The following is a 22,707-nucleotide window of genomic DNA, read 5'->3' on the forward strand; positions in this document are numbered from 1 at the left end:
GCCGATGGCTCCATGAACCCCGCCATGACTGTCCAACTACAGGCCCAGCTGACCACCTGGAAAGAAGAGGACCAGGGACCCGACCGCTACGCGGCCCAGAGGGAGCCAGCGTCGCTGCCCGGGAGGGGAGCCATTCCCCAAGAGCGTAGCACACCCCTAGGTCCTCCAGTGAACCAAGAGGCATGCAGGCCGGACACCCAGACCGTCACTCCAGCCCCGATCATCCACTACAGGATGTTTCCCCAGGTGGAGGGACCCAAGTTCCCCTTCTTCAAGGACGAGGACAGGAGCCAGTATGTGGAACTACGCATCTGCCTAGACACGCTCTTGGACGACTCCTGCTCAGAGTCCTACAAATATGCGATTCTCCTTCAGCATGTGAGGAACCCCAGAGCCCACAACATGGTTCTGGCCCATGCCTCCGCACCGACACCTTACACCAGAGCGCTCGCCGACTTGGATGCCCGCTACGGTCGTCCCTGGAACCACGCCCTTGCTGAACTGCAAGCCCTCGAACAGCAGGCCCCCATCAAGGATGACCGGGCGCTGGATGACTTCGCGCTCCGCGTGCACACCTTGGTTGGAATGCTGAAGACGCAGGGCCCAGCTGGCGCCAGCGAGATCAACAGCACCTCCAACGTAGAGCGGCTGCTCCGCAAGATCCCACGCTTCCGGCAGGAGAGGTTCCGGCGACAGCAGCGCGTTCGTAACCCCGGGAAGTTGGGTCTGAGCATGGCTGCCTTCGCGGAGTTCCTACTGGAGGAAGTGCATGACACCAACGTAGACGCCATGGGTTACGCTGAGCCGAAGAAGGAGAGGGAGAAGGGAGACCGCTGGGACGGGCCGAGCTCGAACAGAGGACGCCCAGTAGGAGTGCTGCACACGGAGGAGGAGCCTCGGAGAGAGAGGAAAGCCCGACCTGAGGGAAAGGATTCCTCTCAACCCCATCAAAAGGGACGGAGAGGTCCACCGCCATGTCCGTACTGCACCAGCGAGCACTGGTTCAATGAGTGCAGTGACTTCAACAACCTGAGTACCGAGGCCAAGCAGAGGTGGCTCGAGGAGAACAAGAGGTGCTGGAACTGTGGGCGCGACCATCTGGCTAAGAACTGCACCTTGAGGAGAAAGTGCAACCGCTGTGAGGAGGTCCACCTCAACATCCTGCACGAGGTCTCCCTCGCCAGGTCCACGGAGGGCACCAGAAGCCCTAGGTCCGGTAGCGCACCGGAAGAGGCAACACCTGTCTACTACCTAGACCCAGCCCGGAGCAGCGGCTCCAAGGTCCTACTGAAGGTGGTGAAGGTCCGACTTCACCACAACAACGCTGTGTACGACACGTACGCCGTTCTAGACGACGGGTCGGAACGGACCATCCTTCTCCAGGGGGCAGTGCGCCAGTTGGGGCTCCAAGGGACTGCGGAGAAGCTGACTCTGCGCACGATACGTCGCGACCTTAAAAAGGTCACCGGGGCGAGAATCAACTTCTCTATCTCCCCGGCGGGGCGGCCGTCGGACAGATATCGGCTTCGGAATGTCTTCACCGCAGACCAGCTAGCGCTCTCCCGCTACGACTACCCCCTGGAGAGATTACGCGCAAGATATTCCCACCTACGGCGAGTAGACCTACATCCGATAGAAGGAGCGGAGCCAACCCTTCTCATCGGCTCGGACAACGCTGAACTGATCGTGTCGCTCCGTCCTCCGCTGAGAGGACCACGAGGCTGCCCGATGGCTGTTAAGACTGCGCTTGGGTGGGCCCTCCAAGGCGCTACCGAGGGGAGAGATAGAGACGGGAGAGCTACGTCATCCCTCCATGTCCGAACCGAAGAAGCAAACCAACCAACCGGACCGCCTGGAGTGGAATCTATTGCTGCCAGTGCACCTGGAACAGTTAGTACCACAAATGGTTCACCCCAGGATGACCAACCAAAGAAGAAGCCTCTGTGGACAGAGCATAAGTCTCTGGATGGGAAGACCTACTTCTACAACACAGAGACTAAACAGTCCTCATGGGAGAAACCAGACGACCTGAAATCTCCTGCTGAGCAAATGTTGTCTAAGTGCCCGTGGAAGGAGTACAAGTCTGACACGGGAAAGCCTTACTACTACAACTCCCAGACTAAGGAGTCCCGGTGGACCAAGCCCAAAGAGCTGGAAGATCTGGAAGCGATGATCAAAGCGGAGGAGAATGGGACGGTAGAAGCTGCAGCTCCTGGCACCGCCCCCGTCGCCACTCTTCAGGTTGATCCTGCTGCTACCATGGCGAACATGATGGACATGGAGGCCATGGCGGCAACAGCTGTTGCCGAGGAACACCTGCAGGTGGCCATGCACCCTCACGTGGCCGAGGTCAGCATTGACGCACCCGTCAACTCCGTCGAGTACACGTCAGCCATGGAAGTCTCAGCCAGTATTGTAGACGCCTCCAAGGAGGAAAGGCCTGAGTTGGCGAAGAAAACGTACAAGTGGAACCCAAAAGAGGAGGCCAAGCAGGCCTTCAAAGAGCTTCTGAAGGAGAAGGGTGTTTCATCCAACGCGTCATGGGAGCAAGCCATGAGAATGATCATCAACGACCCACGCTACAGCGCCCTGCCCAAGCTGAGTGAGAAGAAGCAAGCGTTTAAGGCCTACAAGGCTAAGAAGGAGGAGAAGCAGAAGACTCTGCTGAGGGAGAGAGACAACTTGTCCGAAGGTGCCGTGGTACTGGTGATCGACCAGTCCCTTCCACGCGCCGCCTGGCAGACAGGCAGAGTGACCAAGGTCCTGCCGGGTCCGGATGGAAGGGTGCGGACGGCCATCGTGGACGTTGGTGGTCGCACTTACACCCGACCTGTGGCACGCCTGATTGAGCTCCCTCAAATTACGAAGGACACTATCACCTCCTACCTCACGCTGCTAGAGCAGCCTAGCCAGTGTGCCTTCCCTAGTTAACTGAAACCGAGGGTTTCATGGGGCGGCTGTTGTGAAGGCCCACAGTTTAGAGCCAGTTTAGTTTCCCCAAACCAGCCCTATTTTGCCCCTGTTATTTCTTTATTATTTTCTATACTATTCCTGTACGTTTATGAAGGTGTATGTATTGTTATTGTAATGTTTATGTATATGTTTGATGACGTAGTATATCCGGGGTGTGTCCGTGACCCGGATGCTAGGTTCGGTGGTGTATATATAGAGACGGAAGTGGTCTGTGAGTCAGTGTGTGACGAGAATCAGAGAGAGAGAGTAACGAGAGAGAGAAGTAACGAGAAGTCAATCTAAGATGGCGGATTCAGTAACACGCACACCGTGCTGAAGCTGAAGACCAAGAGTGATTATCGAGTTCAGAACTGGGATAGCCCGTTTAGTTGTGTCCCCGTTAGACAGCCTTGCCAGCAGCCGGCTGTTAACGTTGGACCAAGCGAGACGCCAAACTGGACAGAACCGTCGCCTCCACGAGCGGACTGCGACCGAACTGTTGTGAAGGCCCACAGTTTAGAGCCAGTTTAGTTTCCCCAAACCAGCCCTATTTTGCCCCTGTTATTTCTTTATTATTTTCTATACTATTCCTGTACGTTTATGAAGGTGTATGTATTGTTATTGTAATGTTTATGTATATGTTTGATGACGTAGTATATCCGGGGTGTGTCCGTGACCCGGATGCTAGGTTCGGTGGTGTATATATAGAGACGGAAGTGGTCTGTGAGTCAGAGTGTGATGAGAATCCGAGTGATGAGAGCAACGAGAGTGAGAATAAGCAGAGAGAACACGAAGTCGATCTAAGATGGCGGAGTCAGTAACACGCACACCGTGCTAAAGCTGAAGACCCGTTTAGTGATTATCGAGTTTTACAACTGTGATAGCCCGTTTAGCTGTGTCCCCGTTAGCCAGCCTTGCCAGCAGCCGGCTGCGAACGTTGGACCTGACGGACAAGATCAAGCTGGACAGAGTCGTCGCCTCCACGAGTGGATTGCGACCGACGTGGACCACCGGACCTGAGCCTACACACCTCGTCGTGGACCACGAAGAAGCCCCTTTCCCTTCGCGTTGCTACGTCACCCCCCCCCTTTTGTCTGCTGCTTTCCTCGAAGCACATGCGAGCTCCAACAAGGCCTCAACGCGCTCCTTGCAGCGCCAGACTCTAAGCCTTTTCCAGGCTAGGTACTGTGAGTGAGTGATTGAGTGTGTGTGTGGCCGGCGGGGAGGGAGTGTATATATCTGGGGATGTATACATCAGTTATGTAAATAAATGTGTTTGTTCATATGGGATACCGTTACCGTGTGTTTAGTTGTTTGAATGCTAATGCTAATGCTAATTCCAATGCTAATGCTAATGCTAATTCCAATGCTAATGCTAATGCTAATTCCCATGCTAATGCTACCGATGGTAATGCTAGTCTAAAGGTTTGCTGGCGCCCCCTACCTCTATCCTCCTACACTGCCTATTTAGCTCAGAGTTAGTTAGATAACCAGCCCTTCCTAAATTCTACAGTCCTTTTAGCTACTCCCTGGTTACAGTCATGTTTTTTTATTTTTATTAAATGCAACATGGAAAATAATCATAAGTCATACAGTATATCAAAACGTTAAATGAAATAAAAGAGGAAATGTTGCCTATACAGACGTGGACAAATTTGTTGGTACCCTTACAGCTCATTGAAACAACGCTTCATTCCTCAAATAGACGAGTCAAAACTGGAGCTTTTTGGCAAGTCACATCAGCTCTATGTTCACAGACGAAAAAATGAAGCTTTCAAAGAAAAGAACACCATACCTACTGTGAAACATGGAGGAGGCTTGGTTATGTTTTGGGGCTGCTTTAAGGTGTCTGTATAGGGTGGATTTGCATAACAATAGCAACATATTTGACTTAATTTCATAGCTGGTGAATGCTTGCTTACCCGACCGCCGTCGTCCCTGGCGACCTTCCCTGAGAAACTCATCTGGTTGGCACGACATAGCCTTTTTCATTCGCTCTGGGCTGTATCGGTACTTTGATGGGTCTGTTGGCATAGAGAAAAACATCAGGGGTTAAATACTTTCAGTTGACTAATGCACACCTCATATTCACTTCACATATTCAGTCATTAAGGTCCCCAGGGAAACAGATGAACTTTTCATGTTCACTTTGCTTTTAACTATTGCACTGCTCTCTTCAACTCCCACAAACTGCATTGATGCATCTGATTTACAGGTGCAACTATTTTTTTTTTGAATATCGTGGAAAAGTTCATTTATTTCAGTAATTCAACTTAAAGGGTTAAACTTAGATATTATATAGACTCATTACATGCAAAGCGAGATATTTAAAGCCTTTATTTGTTATACATTGGATTATGGCTTACAGCTTATGAAAACCCCAAATTAAATATCTCAGAAAATTGGAATATTACATGAAATCAATAAGAAACGGATTTTAAATACAGAAATGTCAGCCCTCTGAAAAGTATAATCATGCATATGTACTCAGTACTTGGTTTGGGCCCCTTTTGCATGAATTACTGCCTCAATGCGGCGTGGCATGGATGCTATCAGCCTGTGGCACTGCTGAGGTGTTATGGAAGACCAGGATACTTCAATAGCGGCCTTCAGCTCTTCTGCATTGTTCGGCCACATGTCTCTCATCTTTCTCTTGGCAATGCCCCAAAGGTTCTCTATGGGGTTCAGGTCAGGCGAGTTTGCTGGCCAATCAAGCACAGGAATCCCATGGTACTTTTGGCAGTGTGGGCAGGTGCCAAGTCCTGCTGGAAAATGAAGTCAGCATCTCCATAAAGCTTGTCTGCTGAAGGAAGCATGAAGTGCTCTAAAATGTCCTGGTAGACAGCTGCGTTGACTGTGGACTTAATAAAGCACAGTGGAACCAACACCAGCAGATGACATGGCTCCCCAAATCAAGACAGACTGTGGAAACTTCACACTGGACTTCAAGTGTCTTGGGTTGTGTGCCTCTCCATTCTTCCTCCAGACTCTGGGACCTTGGTTTCCAAATGAGGCAAAATTTGCTCTCATCAGAGAAGAGAACTTTGGACCACTGAGCAACAGACCAGTTCTTTTTTTCTTTAGCCCAGGTCAGACGCTTCTGACGTTGTTTGTTGTTCAGGAGCGGCTTTACAAGAGGAATGCTACATTTGAAGCCCATGTCCAGGATCCGTCTGCGTGTGGTGGCTCTTGATGCACTAACTCCAGCCTCAGTCCACTCCTTGTGAAGCTCCCCCACACATTTGAATGGCCTTTTCCTGACAATCCTCTCCAGGCTGCGGAGAGGATTGTTGTTTGTGCACCTTTTTCTTCCACACTTTTTCCTTCCACTTAACTTTCTATTAATGTGCTTTGATACAGCACTTTGCGAACATCCAACTTCTTTCGCAATTACCTTTTGAGGCTTTCCCTCCTTGTGGAGGGTGTCGATGATGGTTTTCTGCACAACTGTCAGGTCAGCAGCCTTCCCCATGATTGTGAATTCTACTGAACCAGACTGAGAGACAATTTAAAGGCTCAGGAACCCTTTGCAGGTGTTTTGGAATAATTGGCTGATTAGAGTGTGACATTTGAGCCTACAATATTGAACCTTTTCACAATATTCTAATTTTCTGAGATATTTAATTTGGGGTTTTCATAAGCTGTAAGCCATAATCATCCAAATTATAACAAATAAAGGCTTGAAATATCTCTCTTTGCATGTAATGAGTCTATATAATATTTAAGTTTAACCCTTTAAGTTGAATTACTGAAATAAATGAACTTTTGCACGATATTCAAATGTTTTGAGTTGCACCTGTATTCATTACATGTTGGTGCATGAATATAGTTAATTAAAGAGGAACTTTGAAAATCAAACAGCAACTGCAAGTGCAAAGCCATTATTTCTATTATTTCTAATAATGCCTAATGCACACCTTATTTATTAACAGCACAGTCACTTAACCATCAGGAATAAAAATCCACTTGATTCTGACGTTGCTTGGATACAAAACAATGTTGGATTGATGCGGTAGCTCTGTATTATGACTAACAGGCATTCATTAATACTCACATATTGAGTCCATTTCTAAGATGGCCTCCTTTGCCTGAAAGGTAAAACACACAAAAAAGTGTTAACTCTTAACTCTCCCTCAGAGTTTTCTCCTTTGTTTATCTTAACAAAGACACATCTGTGTACCTTCTGAGGAATGATGGCTTGATGGTTTTCTAAAATGACCCTTTTGATATGATGGGCCCACAGTTTTCTCTCCTCCACAGTTTTGGCCTGAGGGTGAAAAAGAGTTGTTGAGGAGGGGCGAGGGAGAAAGGTGACAGGTCATGTATTCATGCTGTGAGTTTATTGCAGCGAGACAAAACACAGCACTCCCGACAGTATTATGGACATAATTCATAATTCAACTGTGTATTTAATTGTTTTTGCAAAACCTAGCCACTTGCCTAAACAAAACAGGCACCTAGGTCAAAAGTTGAGCAGGGGCAGAAGGTTGTTGGTAGGGAATAGGGATGTAACAATGCATCGTGAGACAGTTAATTATCGATACAAATATGTGATGATTCAAATCTCTAAGATGAAAAGTGAATCACAATACTCTTTTTAAACAGCAGATGGCAAAATCAGCTTTTGACTTTGCTTGTTCGAAGTTATACTCTATCGTAGTTATACCCTACCTCAGAAATAAAAAGGGACTTCAGTATTTTGTATTTTTTTGTCTGAGAAATAAGTAAAATTATCACATTTTGTTAAAAAATCGTAAGAAAATCATATTGTGAGTTGAGTGTATCGTTACATCCCTAGTAGGGAAGGATTGCTTTTTAATCTAGTCCACTTTCTGGATGACTAAACACGCAGAATAGGCTAATTGTCAGCATGATGCAAACAGCAAACTGCAGTACAATGAGCATAGTCTATGTGATTACCAGGTTATCTTCAGGCTCTCCACATTAGCATGGTGAGGGTAGACCTATTCTAAAGATTCACTATTACTGTGTCATCAGAATCATGCATGAACAAACACCATGGTCCGTAGCTCTTTAGCTGTCTAGTTTTAGGTTTTGTAGTTTTAGTTTAGTTTTAGATTATCTTAGACTGTTTTAGACTAGTTTTAGTTTTAGACCATGTAGTTTTAGTTTAGTTTTAGACTATGGAGGCCAGGTTTTGTATTGTATTTGTTTGTGGTGGATGTTGTATGCCTGTGAACAGGTCACACTTGAAAATGAGCCCTTGGGGCTCAATGTGTTTTTTACCTGTATAAATAATGGTTAAATTAAAAAATCTGTTCCACTCCTGGCGGTGGGGGGTCTCCCTCACTCACCTGAACTGTGTGAGGCTGCTTGGGGTGCTTGTAGTGAGTGACACTGAAGCACAATGAATCCTTGGCGCTCTCAATCAGCATGAGGGTGGAGCACTGAACACAGACAAGAGGGAGACAAAGATTAGTGAAAGAGAATAAAAGAAACAGTGAAATATTTTATTTTATATTTTATTTTTATATTATTTATTTATTATATAGGAAGGTTTAAGAAAGCTAAATAACACAGAGACACAGAGAGCAACACATCCGACAATGTATATTAATATATTAACTAGAGGGAGTGTGGCAAAATAAATAAATATGCGGTTAAACCATTAAAGCCGAGTGGCGATGTTTTAGCAGGTGATCAAATACCAAGATCGTAAATGTTGTATGTGTTCAATATTTACGACCAAACATCCTTATGTGTGTGGGCAACTCCCGACTAGGGTTGCCAGATGGGCTTGTTTTTTGGGGGGTGGAATTTGCGGTTTTAGACTGTCGTTAGGGTGGAAAATGTCGATCCCATCTGGCAACCCTGTTCGCGAGTCTTGTGACGGGGATGGAATGTAGCCAATCAAGAAGCGAGCTGACTTCTTTTCGGATGGAAATATCGGCGCACACCACTCACAATACGATCAAGGCTGTTCAATCCAAGATTATTTATCTTTTTTAAATTAAAACGTTTTTGTAACAAAAAAACGTCAATACAAAAAAAAAATTGCCCATGGTTTGGCGGCCCACTTGCAGTACTCTCGCGGACCACCAGAGGGCCGCGGCCCATAGGTTGGGAACCGCTGCTCAAGAGCCTCTAGTATTCACCCCCTTTGCTACCAATTCAACCCCCCAAAAAATCAACACTGTGGATCACGTTGTTGATGTGGAAAATGTGGAAAACTTCCAGGAGGCACTGTATCAAGTCCTTTCATATTAGTAGTCATGAAAGAAAGAGGAAACGGAGAGGAAGCTGGTCAAGACGGCAAGGACAACAGAGTGGCCAGTGTCATGGATTTTTCATATACTGTATATGGCATGTATGGCATTGTTGGGAGAGTCTGGTCCGGTCCTGTCCATGAGCGCGGGGCCCTGCTCCAGGGCTTGATTGATTGATTGAAAACTTTATTAGAAGATTTGCAGAAGTAGGTACATGAGAGTACATATTACATACAAGGTCAACTAAAAGGATAAAAACCCAAGAAAGCCACTGGCTTATTTCAATTGGGGTCCTTGTGTTCGTGGACAGTGATGGAATGCAGACTCGTTATTAGGGATGCACGATATTATTGGCGCCGATATTTATCGGCCCGATATTGGGAAATTAATGTTATTAAATATTTATCGGTTTTATTACATTTTAGCCGATATAGAGCCGATAATATGAAGCCGGAAATATTTCCGGTTCCGGTTGTAGCGCTCATGATATTGCGCCTGCGTACAGCCACACAGTGTAGAGACGAGAGCGAAACAGTGTGGACATTTTTTCAGAGTTTCTGAGGCAGATAGTGCGTTTGCAATTTGCAATTCATGTTCGGCAAAAGTTCGGAGAGGAGGGCAAAGGTCTACGAGTTGCAACACAACGAATATCATAAGTCACCTGAAGATTCACCATTGCAAGCACGCTGTATGGAAGGAATATGATTTTGGCATTGAATACAGCGATGAGGGAACGAAAACAGTTAACAGAAACGCGTGTCGCAGAAATGCTTCACGCGTGTCGTATATGCACATAATATGCGCACAATGCATACTGTATATGGGCTACACCTCTCGCATATGTGAAACCTCTATAAATAGCTCTCTTAATATGTATACTTTGAGGAATTCGGTTGTTAAGTCTGACGTCAAACGTGACGTTTAGCAATTTCCGGGTCCAAACCAGAAATTCCCTGCACCATAATACCAGTGTACTACAGCGGTAAAATGACAGTTCAATCGTTTTTTAGACTCTGATCTATTCATACAACAAGGAACGCAGCACTTTCCCGTTTTTCCCATATTTGTCAGTGTCTTTGAGCCTCGGAAAAGCGCTATATAAATATAATGAATTATTATTATTACTGAGTCATTTCGAAGAGAGCGCCTCAGCCAACGTTGGACCCGGAAACACGTTACGACTTAACAACCGAATTGATTCATTGTTATTGTTGTCCGGAGGTAATCGGCTATCGGTTTACATGGCTTGTAAATATACTTTCGTTTTAGGACGTGTTCAAAAGCAAGGACTGTGTGATCATCTAATTATGTGTAGTTATGTGTTTTTAGCATGTTGTGATGTTATTAAAATACAGTTTAAATTTCCGTAGTGCTGTGCTTTGTTAGCCGCTAGCTGTTAGCAGCATTTGTTTCCGGTTTCCTGGATGACAGCCTTTCTTACCTTCAGGTGTGCATGAACTACTGGTTATCAACAGTGAAATTATATCTGTTCTCATATCGGTTATCATAACGGTTATCGGCCACGAGAAGCGGGTAAACATTGGTTATCGGTATCGGTTGGAAAAAATGCATATCGTGCATCCCTACTCGTTATCAATGTTGTGACTATGTTGACCCAGTGTACAGTGTGATATGAAGACCTTGTCCAACATTGTTCCAATGTTCCAACATTTATGGAATGCGGACTCCTATCGCTGTTTTACTATATGAGAGATGTAAGTGGGCACTTCAGTCTATCTTAAGTGGGCTGGGTCCAACTCGAGTTGTGAAAGACCATTTTCTTTATTAAATATTATACCTAGATTTAAAGCAAGTTCCTATCTTGAGTCTCATTATTAAACCACAACACCAGGCATACTATCAGCTGTTTTTGCCATACTTGTTCCCCAACGCGTGAGCTCAGAATTATAAGGTTCTATCTCCGTTTAGGGTAGTTCAGAGATATTGAGCGTCAAAATTTTTACATTCCATTATGTTTTGTGAGATGGAACCTTTGTATTTTATGAATTACTAACTCAAAGATTTCAACATTTAAAAAATAACACCACACAGGCATTAATAAACACCTGATGGATCAGATTATGTAAAAAACTAAATGTTGACAAAAATTGAGATAGAACCTTATAATTCTAACATCACGAACGCTTGACCACCAGTGAGCCTCACTCACCGAGATGTGGGTCTTGTAGACATAGTGCTCTCCGCGGCGCTTGGTGATGAGGAGCATGCGGTCGAAGAGAAAGAGTGTGCGCTCGTTCTTCGCTCTGTGCACCTTGAACGTGCCTTCCAGGACCAGTTCCCCATACATGGTCAGGTCAGGCCCTTTCCAGTTGATCAGGAGGGACTGGATCTCCTGGACAACACAACCCTAGCTTGTTAGAAAGAGGCACCAATGGTTGTGTCTATGGTCTAGTCGAAGCACAGGTGTAACTATAAATATCATTGCTCTTACGGGTAATCTCTCTCATCTTTCCTCTCTTTATCAAGGTGCAAGGTTCTATCTTTGCACTCGATCAAATTTCAGGACCCTCCTTTCATGACTTTTCCTAGATATGTGCGTTCTACCACTCAGTATCCTTACATTTTCTAAATCACTTCAGGATAAGATAGTATAAAGCTGTTTTGCAGTTTTTCTGTGTAGGAGGCAGGCTAAAAAAGAAGCGCCCTCTAGTGATCTCTGTGTGTAAATAGCAGATTTACATTCTAAAAAGGGGTCTATTTGACCCCCAAGGCGGCTCTACTAGTAGGTAAAATAGGCACGGCTGTTGTAGTGTCTCTCAAATCTCCCTTAAGGAAAGGAAAGGGAAAGGGAGAGAGCCATTGAAGGCGACCCTGGAGCAATTAAGGGTTCAGTGCCTTGCTCAGGGACACTTCGACACGTGGGCAGCTGGGGATTCCAACCGCTGCGAGCTGCCGACTTTGCGATCATTAGACGCTGGCTTTACCGGCTGAGCCACAGCCGTTAATATATCCTGTGTGTTAATATATTCTTCTTCAATCATTACCGGTAATTGCCTAATTTTAAATCAATACGGAAATGTCTGGATATTAAGGGCATATCAACTAGTGCCAATCTCCCTAACCCTCTTTAAAAAACTCTAAAAGCAGAGACCTCATGAACTTAATCCCAACAGCACTGACAAGCCGTTGCAATTGCTACATATTGAAGTAGCCCTGAGATCAACGGACACAAGTCGTAGCTAGCTGCTCTTCATTTTTATATGGCCTTCCACAACAACCTCCCCCGCCCCCCCCCCCCGCCAGAGATGCTGTGTGGGCGGACCAGGGCTGACTGTGTCATGTTGCCCCTCTGCAACAGGCAGGTCAATGACAGCTTTTTATAGATCCAACAGAAAAAGATCTGATTTAACAGAGTGGAAAACCAAGCAGGGTTCAACAGTAACGCTTTTTTACTTTGTTGGGGGTTTGTTTGCGCGAGCCCGACGACGCTGCTGGATCCTGGATATTTTTACCTGTGTGCAGGAAGAACAACAGACGGCGCAGGCGCGAGACCAGACTAGATGATCGTGGAGTGAAGATATTATCAAAGCGGACGGGTGATCGACAGGCGCGTCCGCTTTGATAATATCTTCACTCCACGATCATCTAGTCTGGTCTCGCGCCTGCGCCGTCTGTTGTTCTTCCTGCACACAGGTAAAAATATCCAGCGTTACTGTCGAACCCTGCCAAGAGCGGGCAGGTTTCAACTACACAGTCTAGTTGATAGTCACTAATTGCTGATCAGAGTCTCTGACGTCCACAGCGGTGATCTGCTGCTGCCTAATTGGAGTGTAATAATAGTACAAGATGAGAGATTGACCATCTGTCGAATGGTTAATTGGTTCATATGTAAATGGCTGTAAGGGCTTGTTCAGTGACCACATGGATCAGCCAGTGTGTAAAAGCAAGGGGTGAGAATGTCTGTAATTTTGTGTATAGATTTGGTGTGTGTATGTGTGAAAGTGTGTAAGTGTGTGTGTGCGTGCGTGAGAGAGGGGGGAGGGTGCTGCTGACCTGCAGTCGGACTGCATGCTCATGCTTCCTCTTCATGTCGTTGATGTACCAGGCCACACCAGTCATAGTGTAGATGGCCTCCTCCACCACCTCATAGCCTTCCTCCTCAGGGTCAAAGTGCTTGGCTATCTCCTGCAGGGGGAACACAAGGTAGTGAAGACGACTCAGTATGTGCACTTGTCTGTCAGGTCTGGTTCCATCACATATGTAGACATTCTAAACTGCTTTATGAACTAGCAGATAGCATTAGGCAGCTGTGACGCTCTAGCACTGCTTGAGACTAAAGGTCTTTGCACACCAATGCGTGCGTTTTCGCATGCGTATATTTAAATCCGTCATCCGGAAAAAACGTTGCGCACAGAGACCTTGCACACCGGTCCGTTGCGGAGACCGTTGCGTTTTTTTACGTTGCGAACTTTCCCAATATGCACTCTACATTCTAAATGCTTGATTTAGCAAAAGGTACAAACAACTGGGAGCAATATAACTAAAACCAAATGGTAGACCACATCAGTAGAATGTATTATCAGTAGAAAAGTATAATAAATCTTTATTTCTTTTAACAAAGCGTGGTGTGCATGTCCTGCAGGGTGATATCTGTAATCATACCATTTGTATACTCTCCGCTCAGGGTTGCCAGATGGGATTGAGAATTTCCAACCTAACCACAGTCTAAAAACGGCTAAATCGACCAAAAACCAGCCCATCTGGCAACCCTGTCTCCGCTGCATCAGAGTCTACTTGTTGCGCAAAATAGGCCAGGGTTTGTCAAATCCTTTGTTGGACATCTCGTTTCTTAAGTCCTGGTATATTGTGGCATTTCTTTACTGTTTGCCATCTGGAATACCCAGGGAGACGCAGACAGCAGAAGTAGAAATTGAATAGTAGAATAGAAAAAGAAACCGCTATAACCATGCTGAATGATGTACCTGTATGATGCACTGGCAGTCTGACAGTGTGTGCACCTGCCCAGACCTTGCCCTTCTGCCTGAGTTTGAGTATGATGCTGCCCAAATGAATGTTATTGTTTAGTGCCGTAGGCTTTCGTGGTATTATATTGTGTGAATTATCATCTGTATGTTGTTTTTCTTTCACTCGACTAACCGCCGAGATAATACTTGAGACATGTACTTCCGTAAACATTAATCCAACTGTCCTGCAGTTCTAATTTGATGATGTGTCCCTCTATACCATGGCGGAGTGGTCAAAAACAACTCTCAAAAGGCTTTTGACGGACGCGGAAAACGCAGAAAATCGAACCTGTTCCGATTTTTTTGGGGACGGACGAATATTACGGATTCGGTGTGCAAGCGTGATTGACACAACATGAGTTCTAATTTATTTTTTTAACGGACGTAAAAAACGCACGTAAAAAACGCATTGGTGTGCAAGGGCTTTAAGGGTGTGTTCTCATTAGAACATTTGCTTCACTTGGAATCGGAGTTTAGGATAAAATATGCTTTGCTCTGCGTCGTTTGGAGTTGTGAGAATGCGCATTCGAAGTCGCTCCCGGAGCAAACAACCAACACATGCTCCGCTTGAAAAGGGTGGTTTCGCTCCAGTTAGAAACGACGCATCGAGGCTGTGTATAGGAAAACAGCAGCGCATGCGTGTTGATCTGGATAACAGCGGGACGAATGGGCAATTTTCAACTACCATGTCTGTTGCTTCGATTGCGTATGTTACTTCGTTTACATAAAGGGCTGTGAGAACGCAAATCAGAGAAATAATTTATCATCAATCTCATCCACTTGCTCCGGGTCATGATTCGGACTTTCATGTGAGAACATGACCTAAATCTGGTCTAAGGTTTGACAGTGTCAAGGATGTTCTGCAGGTTTGTTGTAAAGGTCAATTAGAAAAACTCTCGGTTCTTCAAGCCTGGCCCAGACAAGTACAGTAATAACACACCTTTATTAGTTGACTGTGATGTGTAGGGGCTTGAACAAAAGCCTGCACCTATTGTTCCCACCCATTTAGCTCTGTGAAAAAAGGCCGTGAATACTTTGAGGCCGGATTTCTCAGCTCTGTGATTTGGGGGGTATCAACATTCAAATATGCATATAGGTCCACAAGACCAAGACTGAAGAAGACAACTGTGTTCAGAGTACATCTATCCCTTCCTCTCCCAGGCCAGTTGGGGTTTTACCTGGAGCAGCAGGTGGTATTTGAGGATCCTCTGGACCGGCTTGAGCAGGTAAGAGCCCAGTGGAAGGGAGCGTTTCAGAGAGGCCTGCCTCTCACGGAAGAACTTGGCTAGAGATTTGTTCCTCATGCAGTCGGTCAGAGCAGCTACAGAGCTACGAGGAGGAGACAGGATCAGTAAAAAAAACAAGCAAAAAAACCCAAACAAGAAGCAATATCACATTATTATTTTTGTTGTATATTTTATATTTCTTTCGATTCTTCAAACTTCTTTCAGCTACAGTAAATAATGGGCATAATTCGGGTTTGAAAATCAGATTACATTATCTCTAAAGTAGGGTTCCAGGCTAAGTGACTGAGGAGTATTAACTGTTAGTTATGTAAAGAATAGTAAGGCCACTGACAGAAAATACCAGAGCAATAAAAAACTAAAACACTGGAGCATGAGTATGTAGGCCCAATATATTCTACCAAGGACCATTATATTATTGAATGTCTCCATCTCTTCCTCTTCCTCTAGCCTGTTAACTCCAGAATCCAACAATCAAAATGTCTAAATCACTTTACTTACTTTGGGTAGTTGGTGCAGTACTGTGTGTATATCTCAAAGTACTCGCTCTGAGAGAGGAAATAAATCATGACATGAACATCCGCTATACAACACATTTCCACTACATAATTACAGTATGAGAGAGAACTATTGCTTTAAAGACCTGGAACAGAGCATTGAAACAAGAAGTGGAACCTTGTAATAGTAGATAGTCCTATCCCAGTACAGGTTGCCTCGTTAACTCTACAAGGGAACAATGCGTAACGCAGTGGTAGAGGGATTACACTAACCTTCATCACAAAGCACCTGGCGATGGCAACAGGGTCGTTGTCACACATGTCCAGGCACTGCAGCAGCTCACTGGAACAGAGATCAGAGGGGAGAGGTCAAGATTGAGGCCTACTGAGATTGATTTTTTTTTTTAAAGACAATCATATGGATTAATTATACAGTACTCTATGTACTCAAATGAGAAACACCCTTGAAAAAAGGCTGCAAATGTCATGAGGGATTCCAATCACATTGGTAAAACAAAGACAGCAGACATGACTGGCTTATGTTAAGTATATTACCAATTCTGAGGTACATCGACATTTGTAAAAGCTCAGATGAAATGGGAGAAAGAAGGGTTAAATGTTGTTTAGGCTTTGTCTCCATGCTTTTGTCCAACGTTATATACTTTGGGCCCGGACCACAGGGGACAATGAGTCCAAATCACAGTGGAGACCTTTACCACACAAGAAGAGACACAGCAAACCAAACCGCACAGCACACAGCACACCAAGCCTTCAGTGCTAGCATGCACTTCTCCACTCACTTAAAATGTGCAAAACCATAACTTACCATCTCGAGCCACTGGAGTAGCAACAACAGCCCTGCCGGTTAGACTTAACAGTCACAACACAGATGTGTCAGTTTGGCAAACAAGGACTGATGTGGGGAACCGACAATATGTTATTTGGTATTGACTGCAGGACTAGCATGGCTAAACACTGCTTCTGTCTCAAAAAAGGAACACGGTTTTAAATGGTGAATGGACTGCACTTATATAGCGCCTTTTTGCTGCTCCAAAGCTGCTCCAAAGCGCTTTACAACGGCCTCTCATTCACCCATTCACACACCAATTCACACATGCAAGGCGCGGCCCCGCTCACTGGGAGCAATTTTGGGGTTCAGTGTCTTGCCCAAGGACACTTCGACATGTGGCCAGCCGGGGCTCGAACGGCCGATCTGCCAACCTTGTGATCATTAGGCGGCGACTCTACCTCCTGCGCCACAGCCACCCCACAAACTGCTGTGTATGAGACTTGGAGAAGCCGAGAGGGAAGAGAAAGGAAGAAGGAAAAGGGGGAAGAAGAGGGGTATGAGCTGAAGGAAGAGTGAATGAAAGAAGGCTAGGCTAGACAGAAGTAAAGACATAAGCAGCAAGGGGCTGGAAATGATTTAACCATCTGGAGCTAGAAGAAAGGAAAATGCAGGGGGCTACCTGAGAAGTATGACCAGAATGCATATACCTGTAACACATTACAGTACAGGGAAATATCTGGGCAAAAGATGAAGATGAATTTCGTGAGCTTAGAATTATAAGGTTCTATCTCCGTTTAGGGTAGTTCAGAGATATTGAGCGTCAACGTTTTTCCATTCCATTATGTTTTGTGAGATGGAACCTTTGTATTTTATGAATTACTAACTAAAAAATGTCAACATTTTAAAAATAACACCACACAGGCATTAATAAAAACCTAATGGATCAGATTATGTAAAAAAAACTCAATTTTGACAAAAATGGAGCTAGAACCTTATAATTCTAACGTCACGATTTGTGGTGAGCACTCTGAAGGATAGGATTGTGGCATGGATTGCAAAGAATGAGTCTACCCCTCTGAAGCGAAAGACACATTATTGCTCATACCCTTGCCTCTGGTGAGATATGTAGGAGAGAAGAGTTGTATTCATTCAGTACAACATCAACAGGACTCAAATGTCTCTTCTGTTTCAACAGTGAGTGTGCCAGAACAAAATAAATCGAATGGGTCAATTTGTTCCAGACTGGTTGCCCTTGCTGTAGGTTCGAGACAGGATGATCAAAATAGCAAGGCACTTAAATGCCATGTCATGTCGCCCGCCTCCTGGTTGTTCATCAGTTTGTGCAGAAAGTCTCGGTTGACATAGATATACTTAAATGGAACATAACCCTAACAATCACAATGTGATGTAGGCTTGTGCAGTGTACATACAGTGTACATCACAATCATCGGTCGCATGGTCGGACATGAAGGTATACTATATAAATACTGGAGGGCACTGGTTTCACACAAACTGCAGACTAACCTAAACTCAGTGTACTGTAGTTAGTTCCATGAGTATGCAGAGATTGCTTGTACTCGTGCATCGATATCCAAAGACTTAAAGTGTTCCTGACACCCTGTAACCTCTACCAGTCCTCTTTTTTTTCGTTCTTTTTTTCTGAGTGGGGCAGTCGCACTCATATTTTTTATTTTATTGGACAGATTCAGTGAAGACAGACAGGAAAGTAGGAGAAGAAGGGAGAGAGGGCATGTCAGCAGGGCATGGGCCTGCATTGTTATTTGTGTGTGTGTGTGTGTGTGTGTGTGAGTGTGTGTGTGTGTGTGTGTGTGTGTGTGTGTGTGTGTGTGTGTGTGTGTGTGTGTGTGTGTAGTAGGGGTGTGTGTGTGTCTGTGTTAATGTGGGCCCCTCAACTTTCTCATCAAATATCCCTCCATCATTCACAAGGTCAACCGCGCACAGCTTGGAAATCCACACTTCCTCACAATTCACACCCCATCAGCTGATTATTAAAACTGTCCTCTCATACATTCAATGTGTGACACCAGGCATCCTCACCTGCTTTGTATGCAGGATGAAACAGCATAACACTGAGCAGAAATAATGTTAACAAATGCACACAGGACTGATATGAATCAGTAGGGATGGGTTTGCTGTGGGGGTTTACCTGTTGAACTCGTAAATATCCTCAATGTTTCCGAACAGGGCACACACCAGCTCTGGCCTGACCGGGAGGTCTGGCTGGTCGATGATGTGGGCCAGGTAGTCCTATAAACACATACAGAGATACACTCAGTTACAAGACAACATTTAAAATGCAACTGTCAAGATTGGAAAAGGCACAATATGGAAGTGTAGTGTTGAAAGAGACCTTTGCAGTGTGTATATACAGTTGAGGCCAAAATGATTAGCCCCCCAGGAATTATGGAACATTTTCCTAAAATTCTTCCCAATGTTTGCAGCATTGATAAAACTTGATATAATCAAACATTCACCAGTGCTATTTAGTAGCTTTTGGTACATTTTGGAATATAAATTAAGTTTTTAGGCTTGCTTTATATCAAATATAGTGAAACATGTGGTGGTCAGAAATATTAGCCCCCATGTCAATTTTCTGCTTTCAAAACACACCTAATCAACAAATCAGCTTTCAAACAACACCTGAGCATTCAATCAGCATAAAAGGACTCCAAGAAACAGGGCACTTGAAAACATTATTGAGAGGGACTATACTACTACTCTTACTCACCATGCCAAAGACAAAGGAAATCAGTCTTGAGCTCAGAAAGAAGATAGTGGAGGCTCATGATAAGAGGGAAGGCTATACTGCAATTTCCAAACAGTTCACAGTGTCTAGAACCGCTGTACGTTGCATCATTGCTAAGTACAAGAAGACAAATTCTGTAAGAAACAAACATGGGCGTGGTCGAAAGCGCAAGATTTCAAGAACTCTGGAGAGCTAAATAGTCAGAGATGTCAGCAAGAATCATCTGCCAAGATGATTGTTGCTGATCTGGCCTCTACTGGAGTTGATGTTTCAAGGAACACAGTTGCAAGGGCTCTTCATTGTGGTGGGCTTCAGGGCCATCGTCCCAGAAGAACCCCTTCACTCAAAAACATCAGAGCCAGACTGAGGTTTGCCAGTGAACATTTGAAAGGTAAAGATGAGTTTTGGAAGGCTTTGATCTGATGAGACTAAACTGGAACTGTTTGGGCACATGGATGTTGCTTATGTTTGGCGAACAAAGGGAGAGGCCTTCAACCCTAAGAACACAGTTCCCACATGGTGGTGGGAGCATCATAATGTGGGGCTGTTTTGCAGCCTCAGGCACAGGGAGCCTTGTTTGGGTGCATGGCATCATGAAAAAAGAAAATTATGTTGACATTTTGAGGGATAATATGAAGAAATGTGGTCTTAGTCTAGGCTTAGGTTGCCGCCGGGTCTTCCAACAAGATAATGACCCAAAGCATACATCACAATTGGTCCAACAGTTCCTAAAGGACACCCAAACCAAGGAACTGGAGTGGCCCGCACAGAGCCCAGATCTCAATCCTATTGAGAATCTGAAGCGGGTGCTCAAAGTGAATGTCCATGCTTGGAAACCACGCAATTTGGACCAGCTGGAACAATTTGCAATGGAAGAATGGGCCAAAATCCCTCAAGAGACCTGTGCCAACCTAGTAAAGAACTACTCTAAGGGCCAATCCCAATTCACCCCTACGGCTTCGTTTTCACCCCTATGGCTTCGTTTTGCGCGTTCACGTTTAGGGGTAGGGGTGTCCCAATTCATAATTCATCGAGCCATGGCTTCATTTGGAGGCCTAACTATGGCTTCATTTCGAGCGATTCCAGGACCAGACTAGCTTTGAAGCCATAGGGGTACGCTACCCCTTGATTCCAGGATGCATTGCGAATCATCTACAGAAATGTTATGTCGCTCTATTCAATGCGGAAATGTCATTTTACTTTCTCTGTAATTACTTATTAATAAAATTAGAAAAATTATGATAACCATCTTATTATCTTAGTTTAATGTCATTACAATGCATTATAGACCTTTTATTTATAACAAGCATAACCAAAAAAAATCGCTTTTATGTCGAGGTGCTGTGTCTAACGTTACAGGCTGATTTGTGGACAGTCGCGCATATGACATATTTCCATATCTGATGTCTAATGTTTAATGTCTGATGTACTAATGTCATTTCAATGCATTATAGACCTTTTCTTTACAACAAGCATAACCAAAAAATCGCTGTTATGCCGAGGTGCCTACGCTTGTGCCTATGCTTAACATAGAAAGTTCCACAGTCCAGCGCATTCGGGTTTAGCAGTAGAGGACTGGTAGCCTACCTGATCACTTCCATTAGACTACCAAAGCAGGACACCGGAGCACTCATATCTGCGCGTTTGTCACAGGGTGACAGACAGTCACCCTGTTCCTCTGCCCCGCGTCAGTCCAATGGAATCGTCAAGCACAGCCTTCCCCATAGAAATACATCGGCGCGCGATTAACATTTCAGAGATGTACAATCATGTTTATTTAGAAATAAATTGTGGTGTTTGACAGCGGATGATGGTAGACATATTTAATGTAAAGTTATCTATCTAAAGTTATCTATCCACAGGCTGATATTGTGCATGATAAGCGCGAATCCCCCCCCCCCTTGGTGGTATATGACGCTATAGTTGTATTGCGAAAACAAAACAACTCGCAATCTAATCCGAGCAGTTGTTATTATGTAATATTATCGATGGATGTGCCATTCGAGGGCAGTGAGCGGGAGACTCATCAAGGACATGTCGTTAATTAATGCAGTGGACAGCGGCTGTTTCTCCAGCGTTCCTGTCACTTCGGATTTCGGAACGTCATAAAATAAAATCTGTAAGTCATGCATTTTTCCATGTTTCCCATTGATGGTATATGACGCCGTAAATGTAACTAATGTTCAGCCGCGAGGTTGTTGCACTGTTGTCCTAAAGCAGTGCAGACTGGCAGGGTAGGAGCACAGGTTTTATACAGGTTAGAGCGCCGTTATTCTGTCATGGTCTGATAATGAAGCATTGTTCTTTTTAATTTGATGACTTGTTTGATCGATTGATAGCGTAAAAGTGAAGTTGTGAATGAGTCGCGAGCGTCAATGCTTTTCTACGATACTACTGATGACGTAATCAGTCTTGAAGGGTTGTCCCATTTCATAGGGGTAGATTTAAACCCTGACGGCTTGTGGCTCTGTTCGAAGGCCTTGGCTCGAAATCGAGTCACACTCGAAAACGAGCCATAGGGGTAGAAAAGGGAATCGGGATTGGGCCTTAAAGGTTGTTGTCAGTTGTGGCTCAGAAAGGGTACACTATTGACTATTAATGGCCAGGGGGCTAATCATTTTGGACGTGTCATTTTTTTCCGTTTCTTGTTTCAACTCAGTGCATCAATAAAATATCCTAATCAAGCTTAGTGGACATTTTGTCTTTATTATTTTGGAAACAAATACACTATATACACTTGTTGTTAATGGTATTTCCACTGAGAAATTAAGGGTTTTGTCTGATTTCACAAAAGGGGCTAATCATTTTGGCCTCAACTATATGTATGTAACTCGTATAGCCTTGTGCTTCAACTACACTCTTATCTGGGGGACATGCATTTGCATCTGAAGCAGTGCTACTACAGCCCAACAGCATAAGGTTGGATCAGATTTGTCTATGACAGTTTGTGATCCATCCACTAGAGGGCGCTGAACAGCCAATCTGGTCCAGCAGTGTCTGTTGGTCTCCTCTCCATGTTGTAATCTGGATTGTGTTATTGTTTACTTCCAGCACTGTTAAAAGCCTCCACTGACATCTCGTGAGGTTAGAATTATAAGGTTCTCTCTCCATGTTTGTCAAAATTTAGTTTTTTACATAATCTGATCCATTTGGTGTTTATTAATGCCTGTGTGGTGTTATTTTTTAAATGTTGACATTTTTGAGTTAGTAATTCATAAAATACAACGGTTCCATCTCACAAAACA

General features: G+C 44.7%; 1 protein-coding gene across 1 annotated transcript in view; it reads right to left on the bottom strand.

The window, feature by feature from the left end:
* LOC308152391 (pleckstrin homology domain-containing family G member 3) overlaps window positions 1–22,707 on the bottom strand; it is a 74,050-nt gene that overhangs the window by 15,481 nt on the left and 35,862 nt on the right. The window contains exons 4-13 of the mRNA XM_080525359.1: window positions 18,863–18,963; window positions 16,179–16,248; window positions 15,910–15,956; window positions 15,343–15,493; window positions 13,194–13,325; window positions 11,350–11,532; window positions 8,268–8,360; window positions 7,133–7,219; window positions 7,007–7,040; window positions 4,875–4,976 (exon numbers count right to left, since the gene is read on the bottom strand). Of these exons, the coding sequence (XP_080381485.1) occupies window positions 4,875–4,976; window positions 7,007–7,040; window positions 7,133–7,219; window positions 8,268–8,360; window positions 11,350–11,532; window positions 13,194–13,325; window positions 15,343–15,493; window positions 15,910–15,956; window positions 16,179–16,248; window positions 18,863–18,963 (1,000 nt within the window). The remainder of the gene's footprint in view (window positions 1–4,874; window positions 4,977–7,006; window positions 7,041–7,132; window positions 7,220–8,267; window positions 8,361–11,349; window positions 11,533–13,193; window positions 13,326–15,342; window positions 15,494–15,909; window positions 15,957–16,178; window positions 16,249–18,862; window positions 18,964–22,707) is intronic.

Source organism: Nansenia antarctica, assembly GCF_963989245.1.
Source record: "Nansenia antarctica genome assembly, chromosome: 3".
Classification (NCBI taxonomy): Eukaryota; Metazoa; Chordata; class Actinopteri; order Argentiniformes; family Microstomatidae; genus Nansenia; species Nansenia antarctica.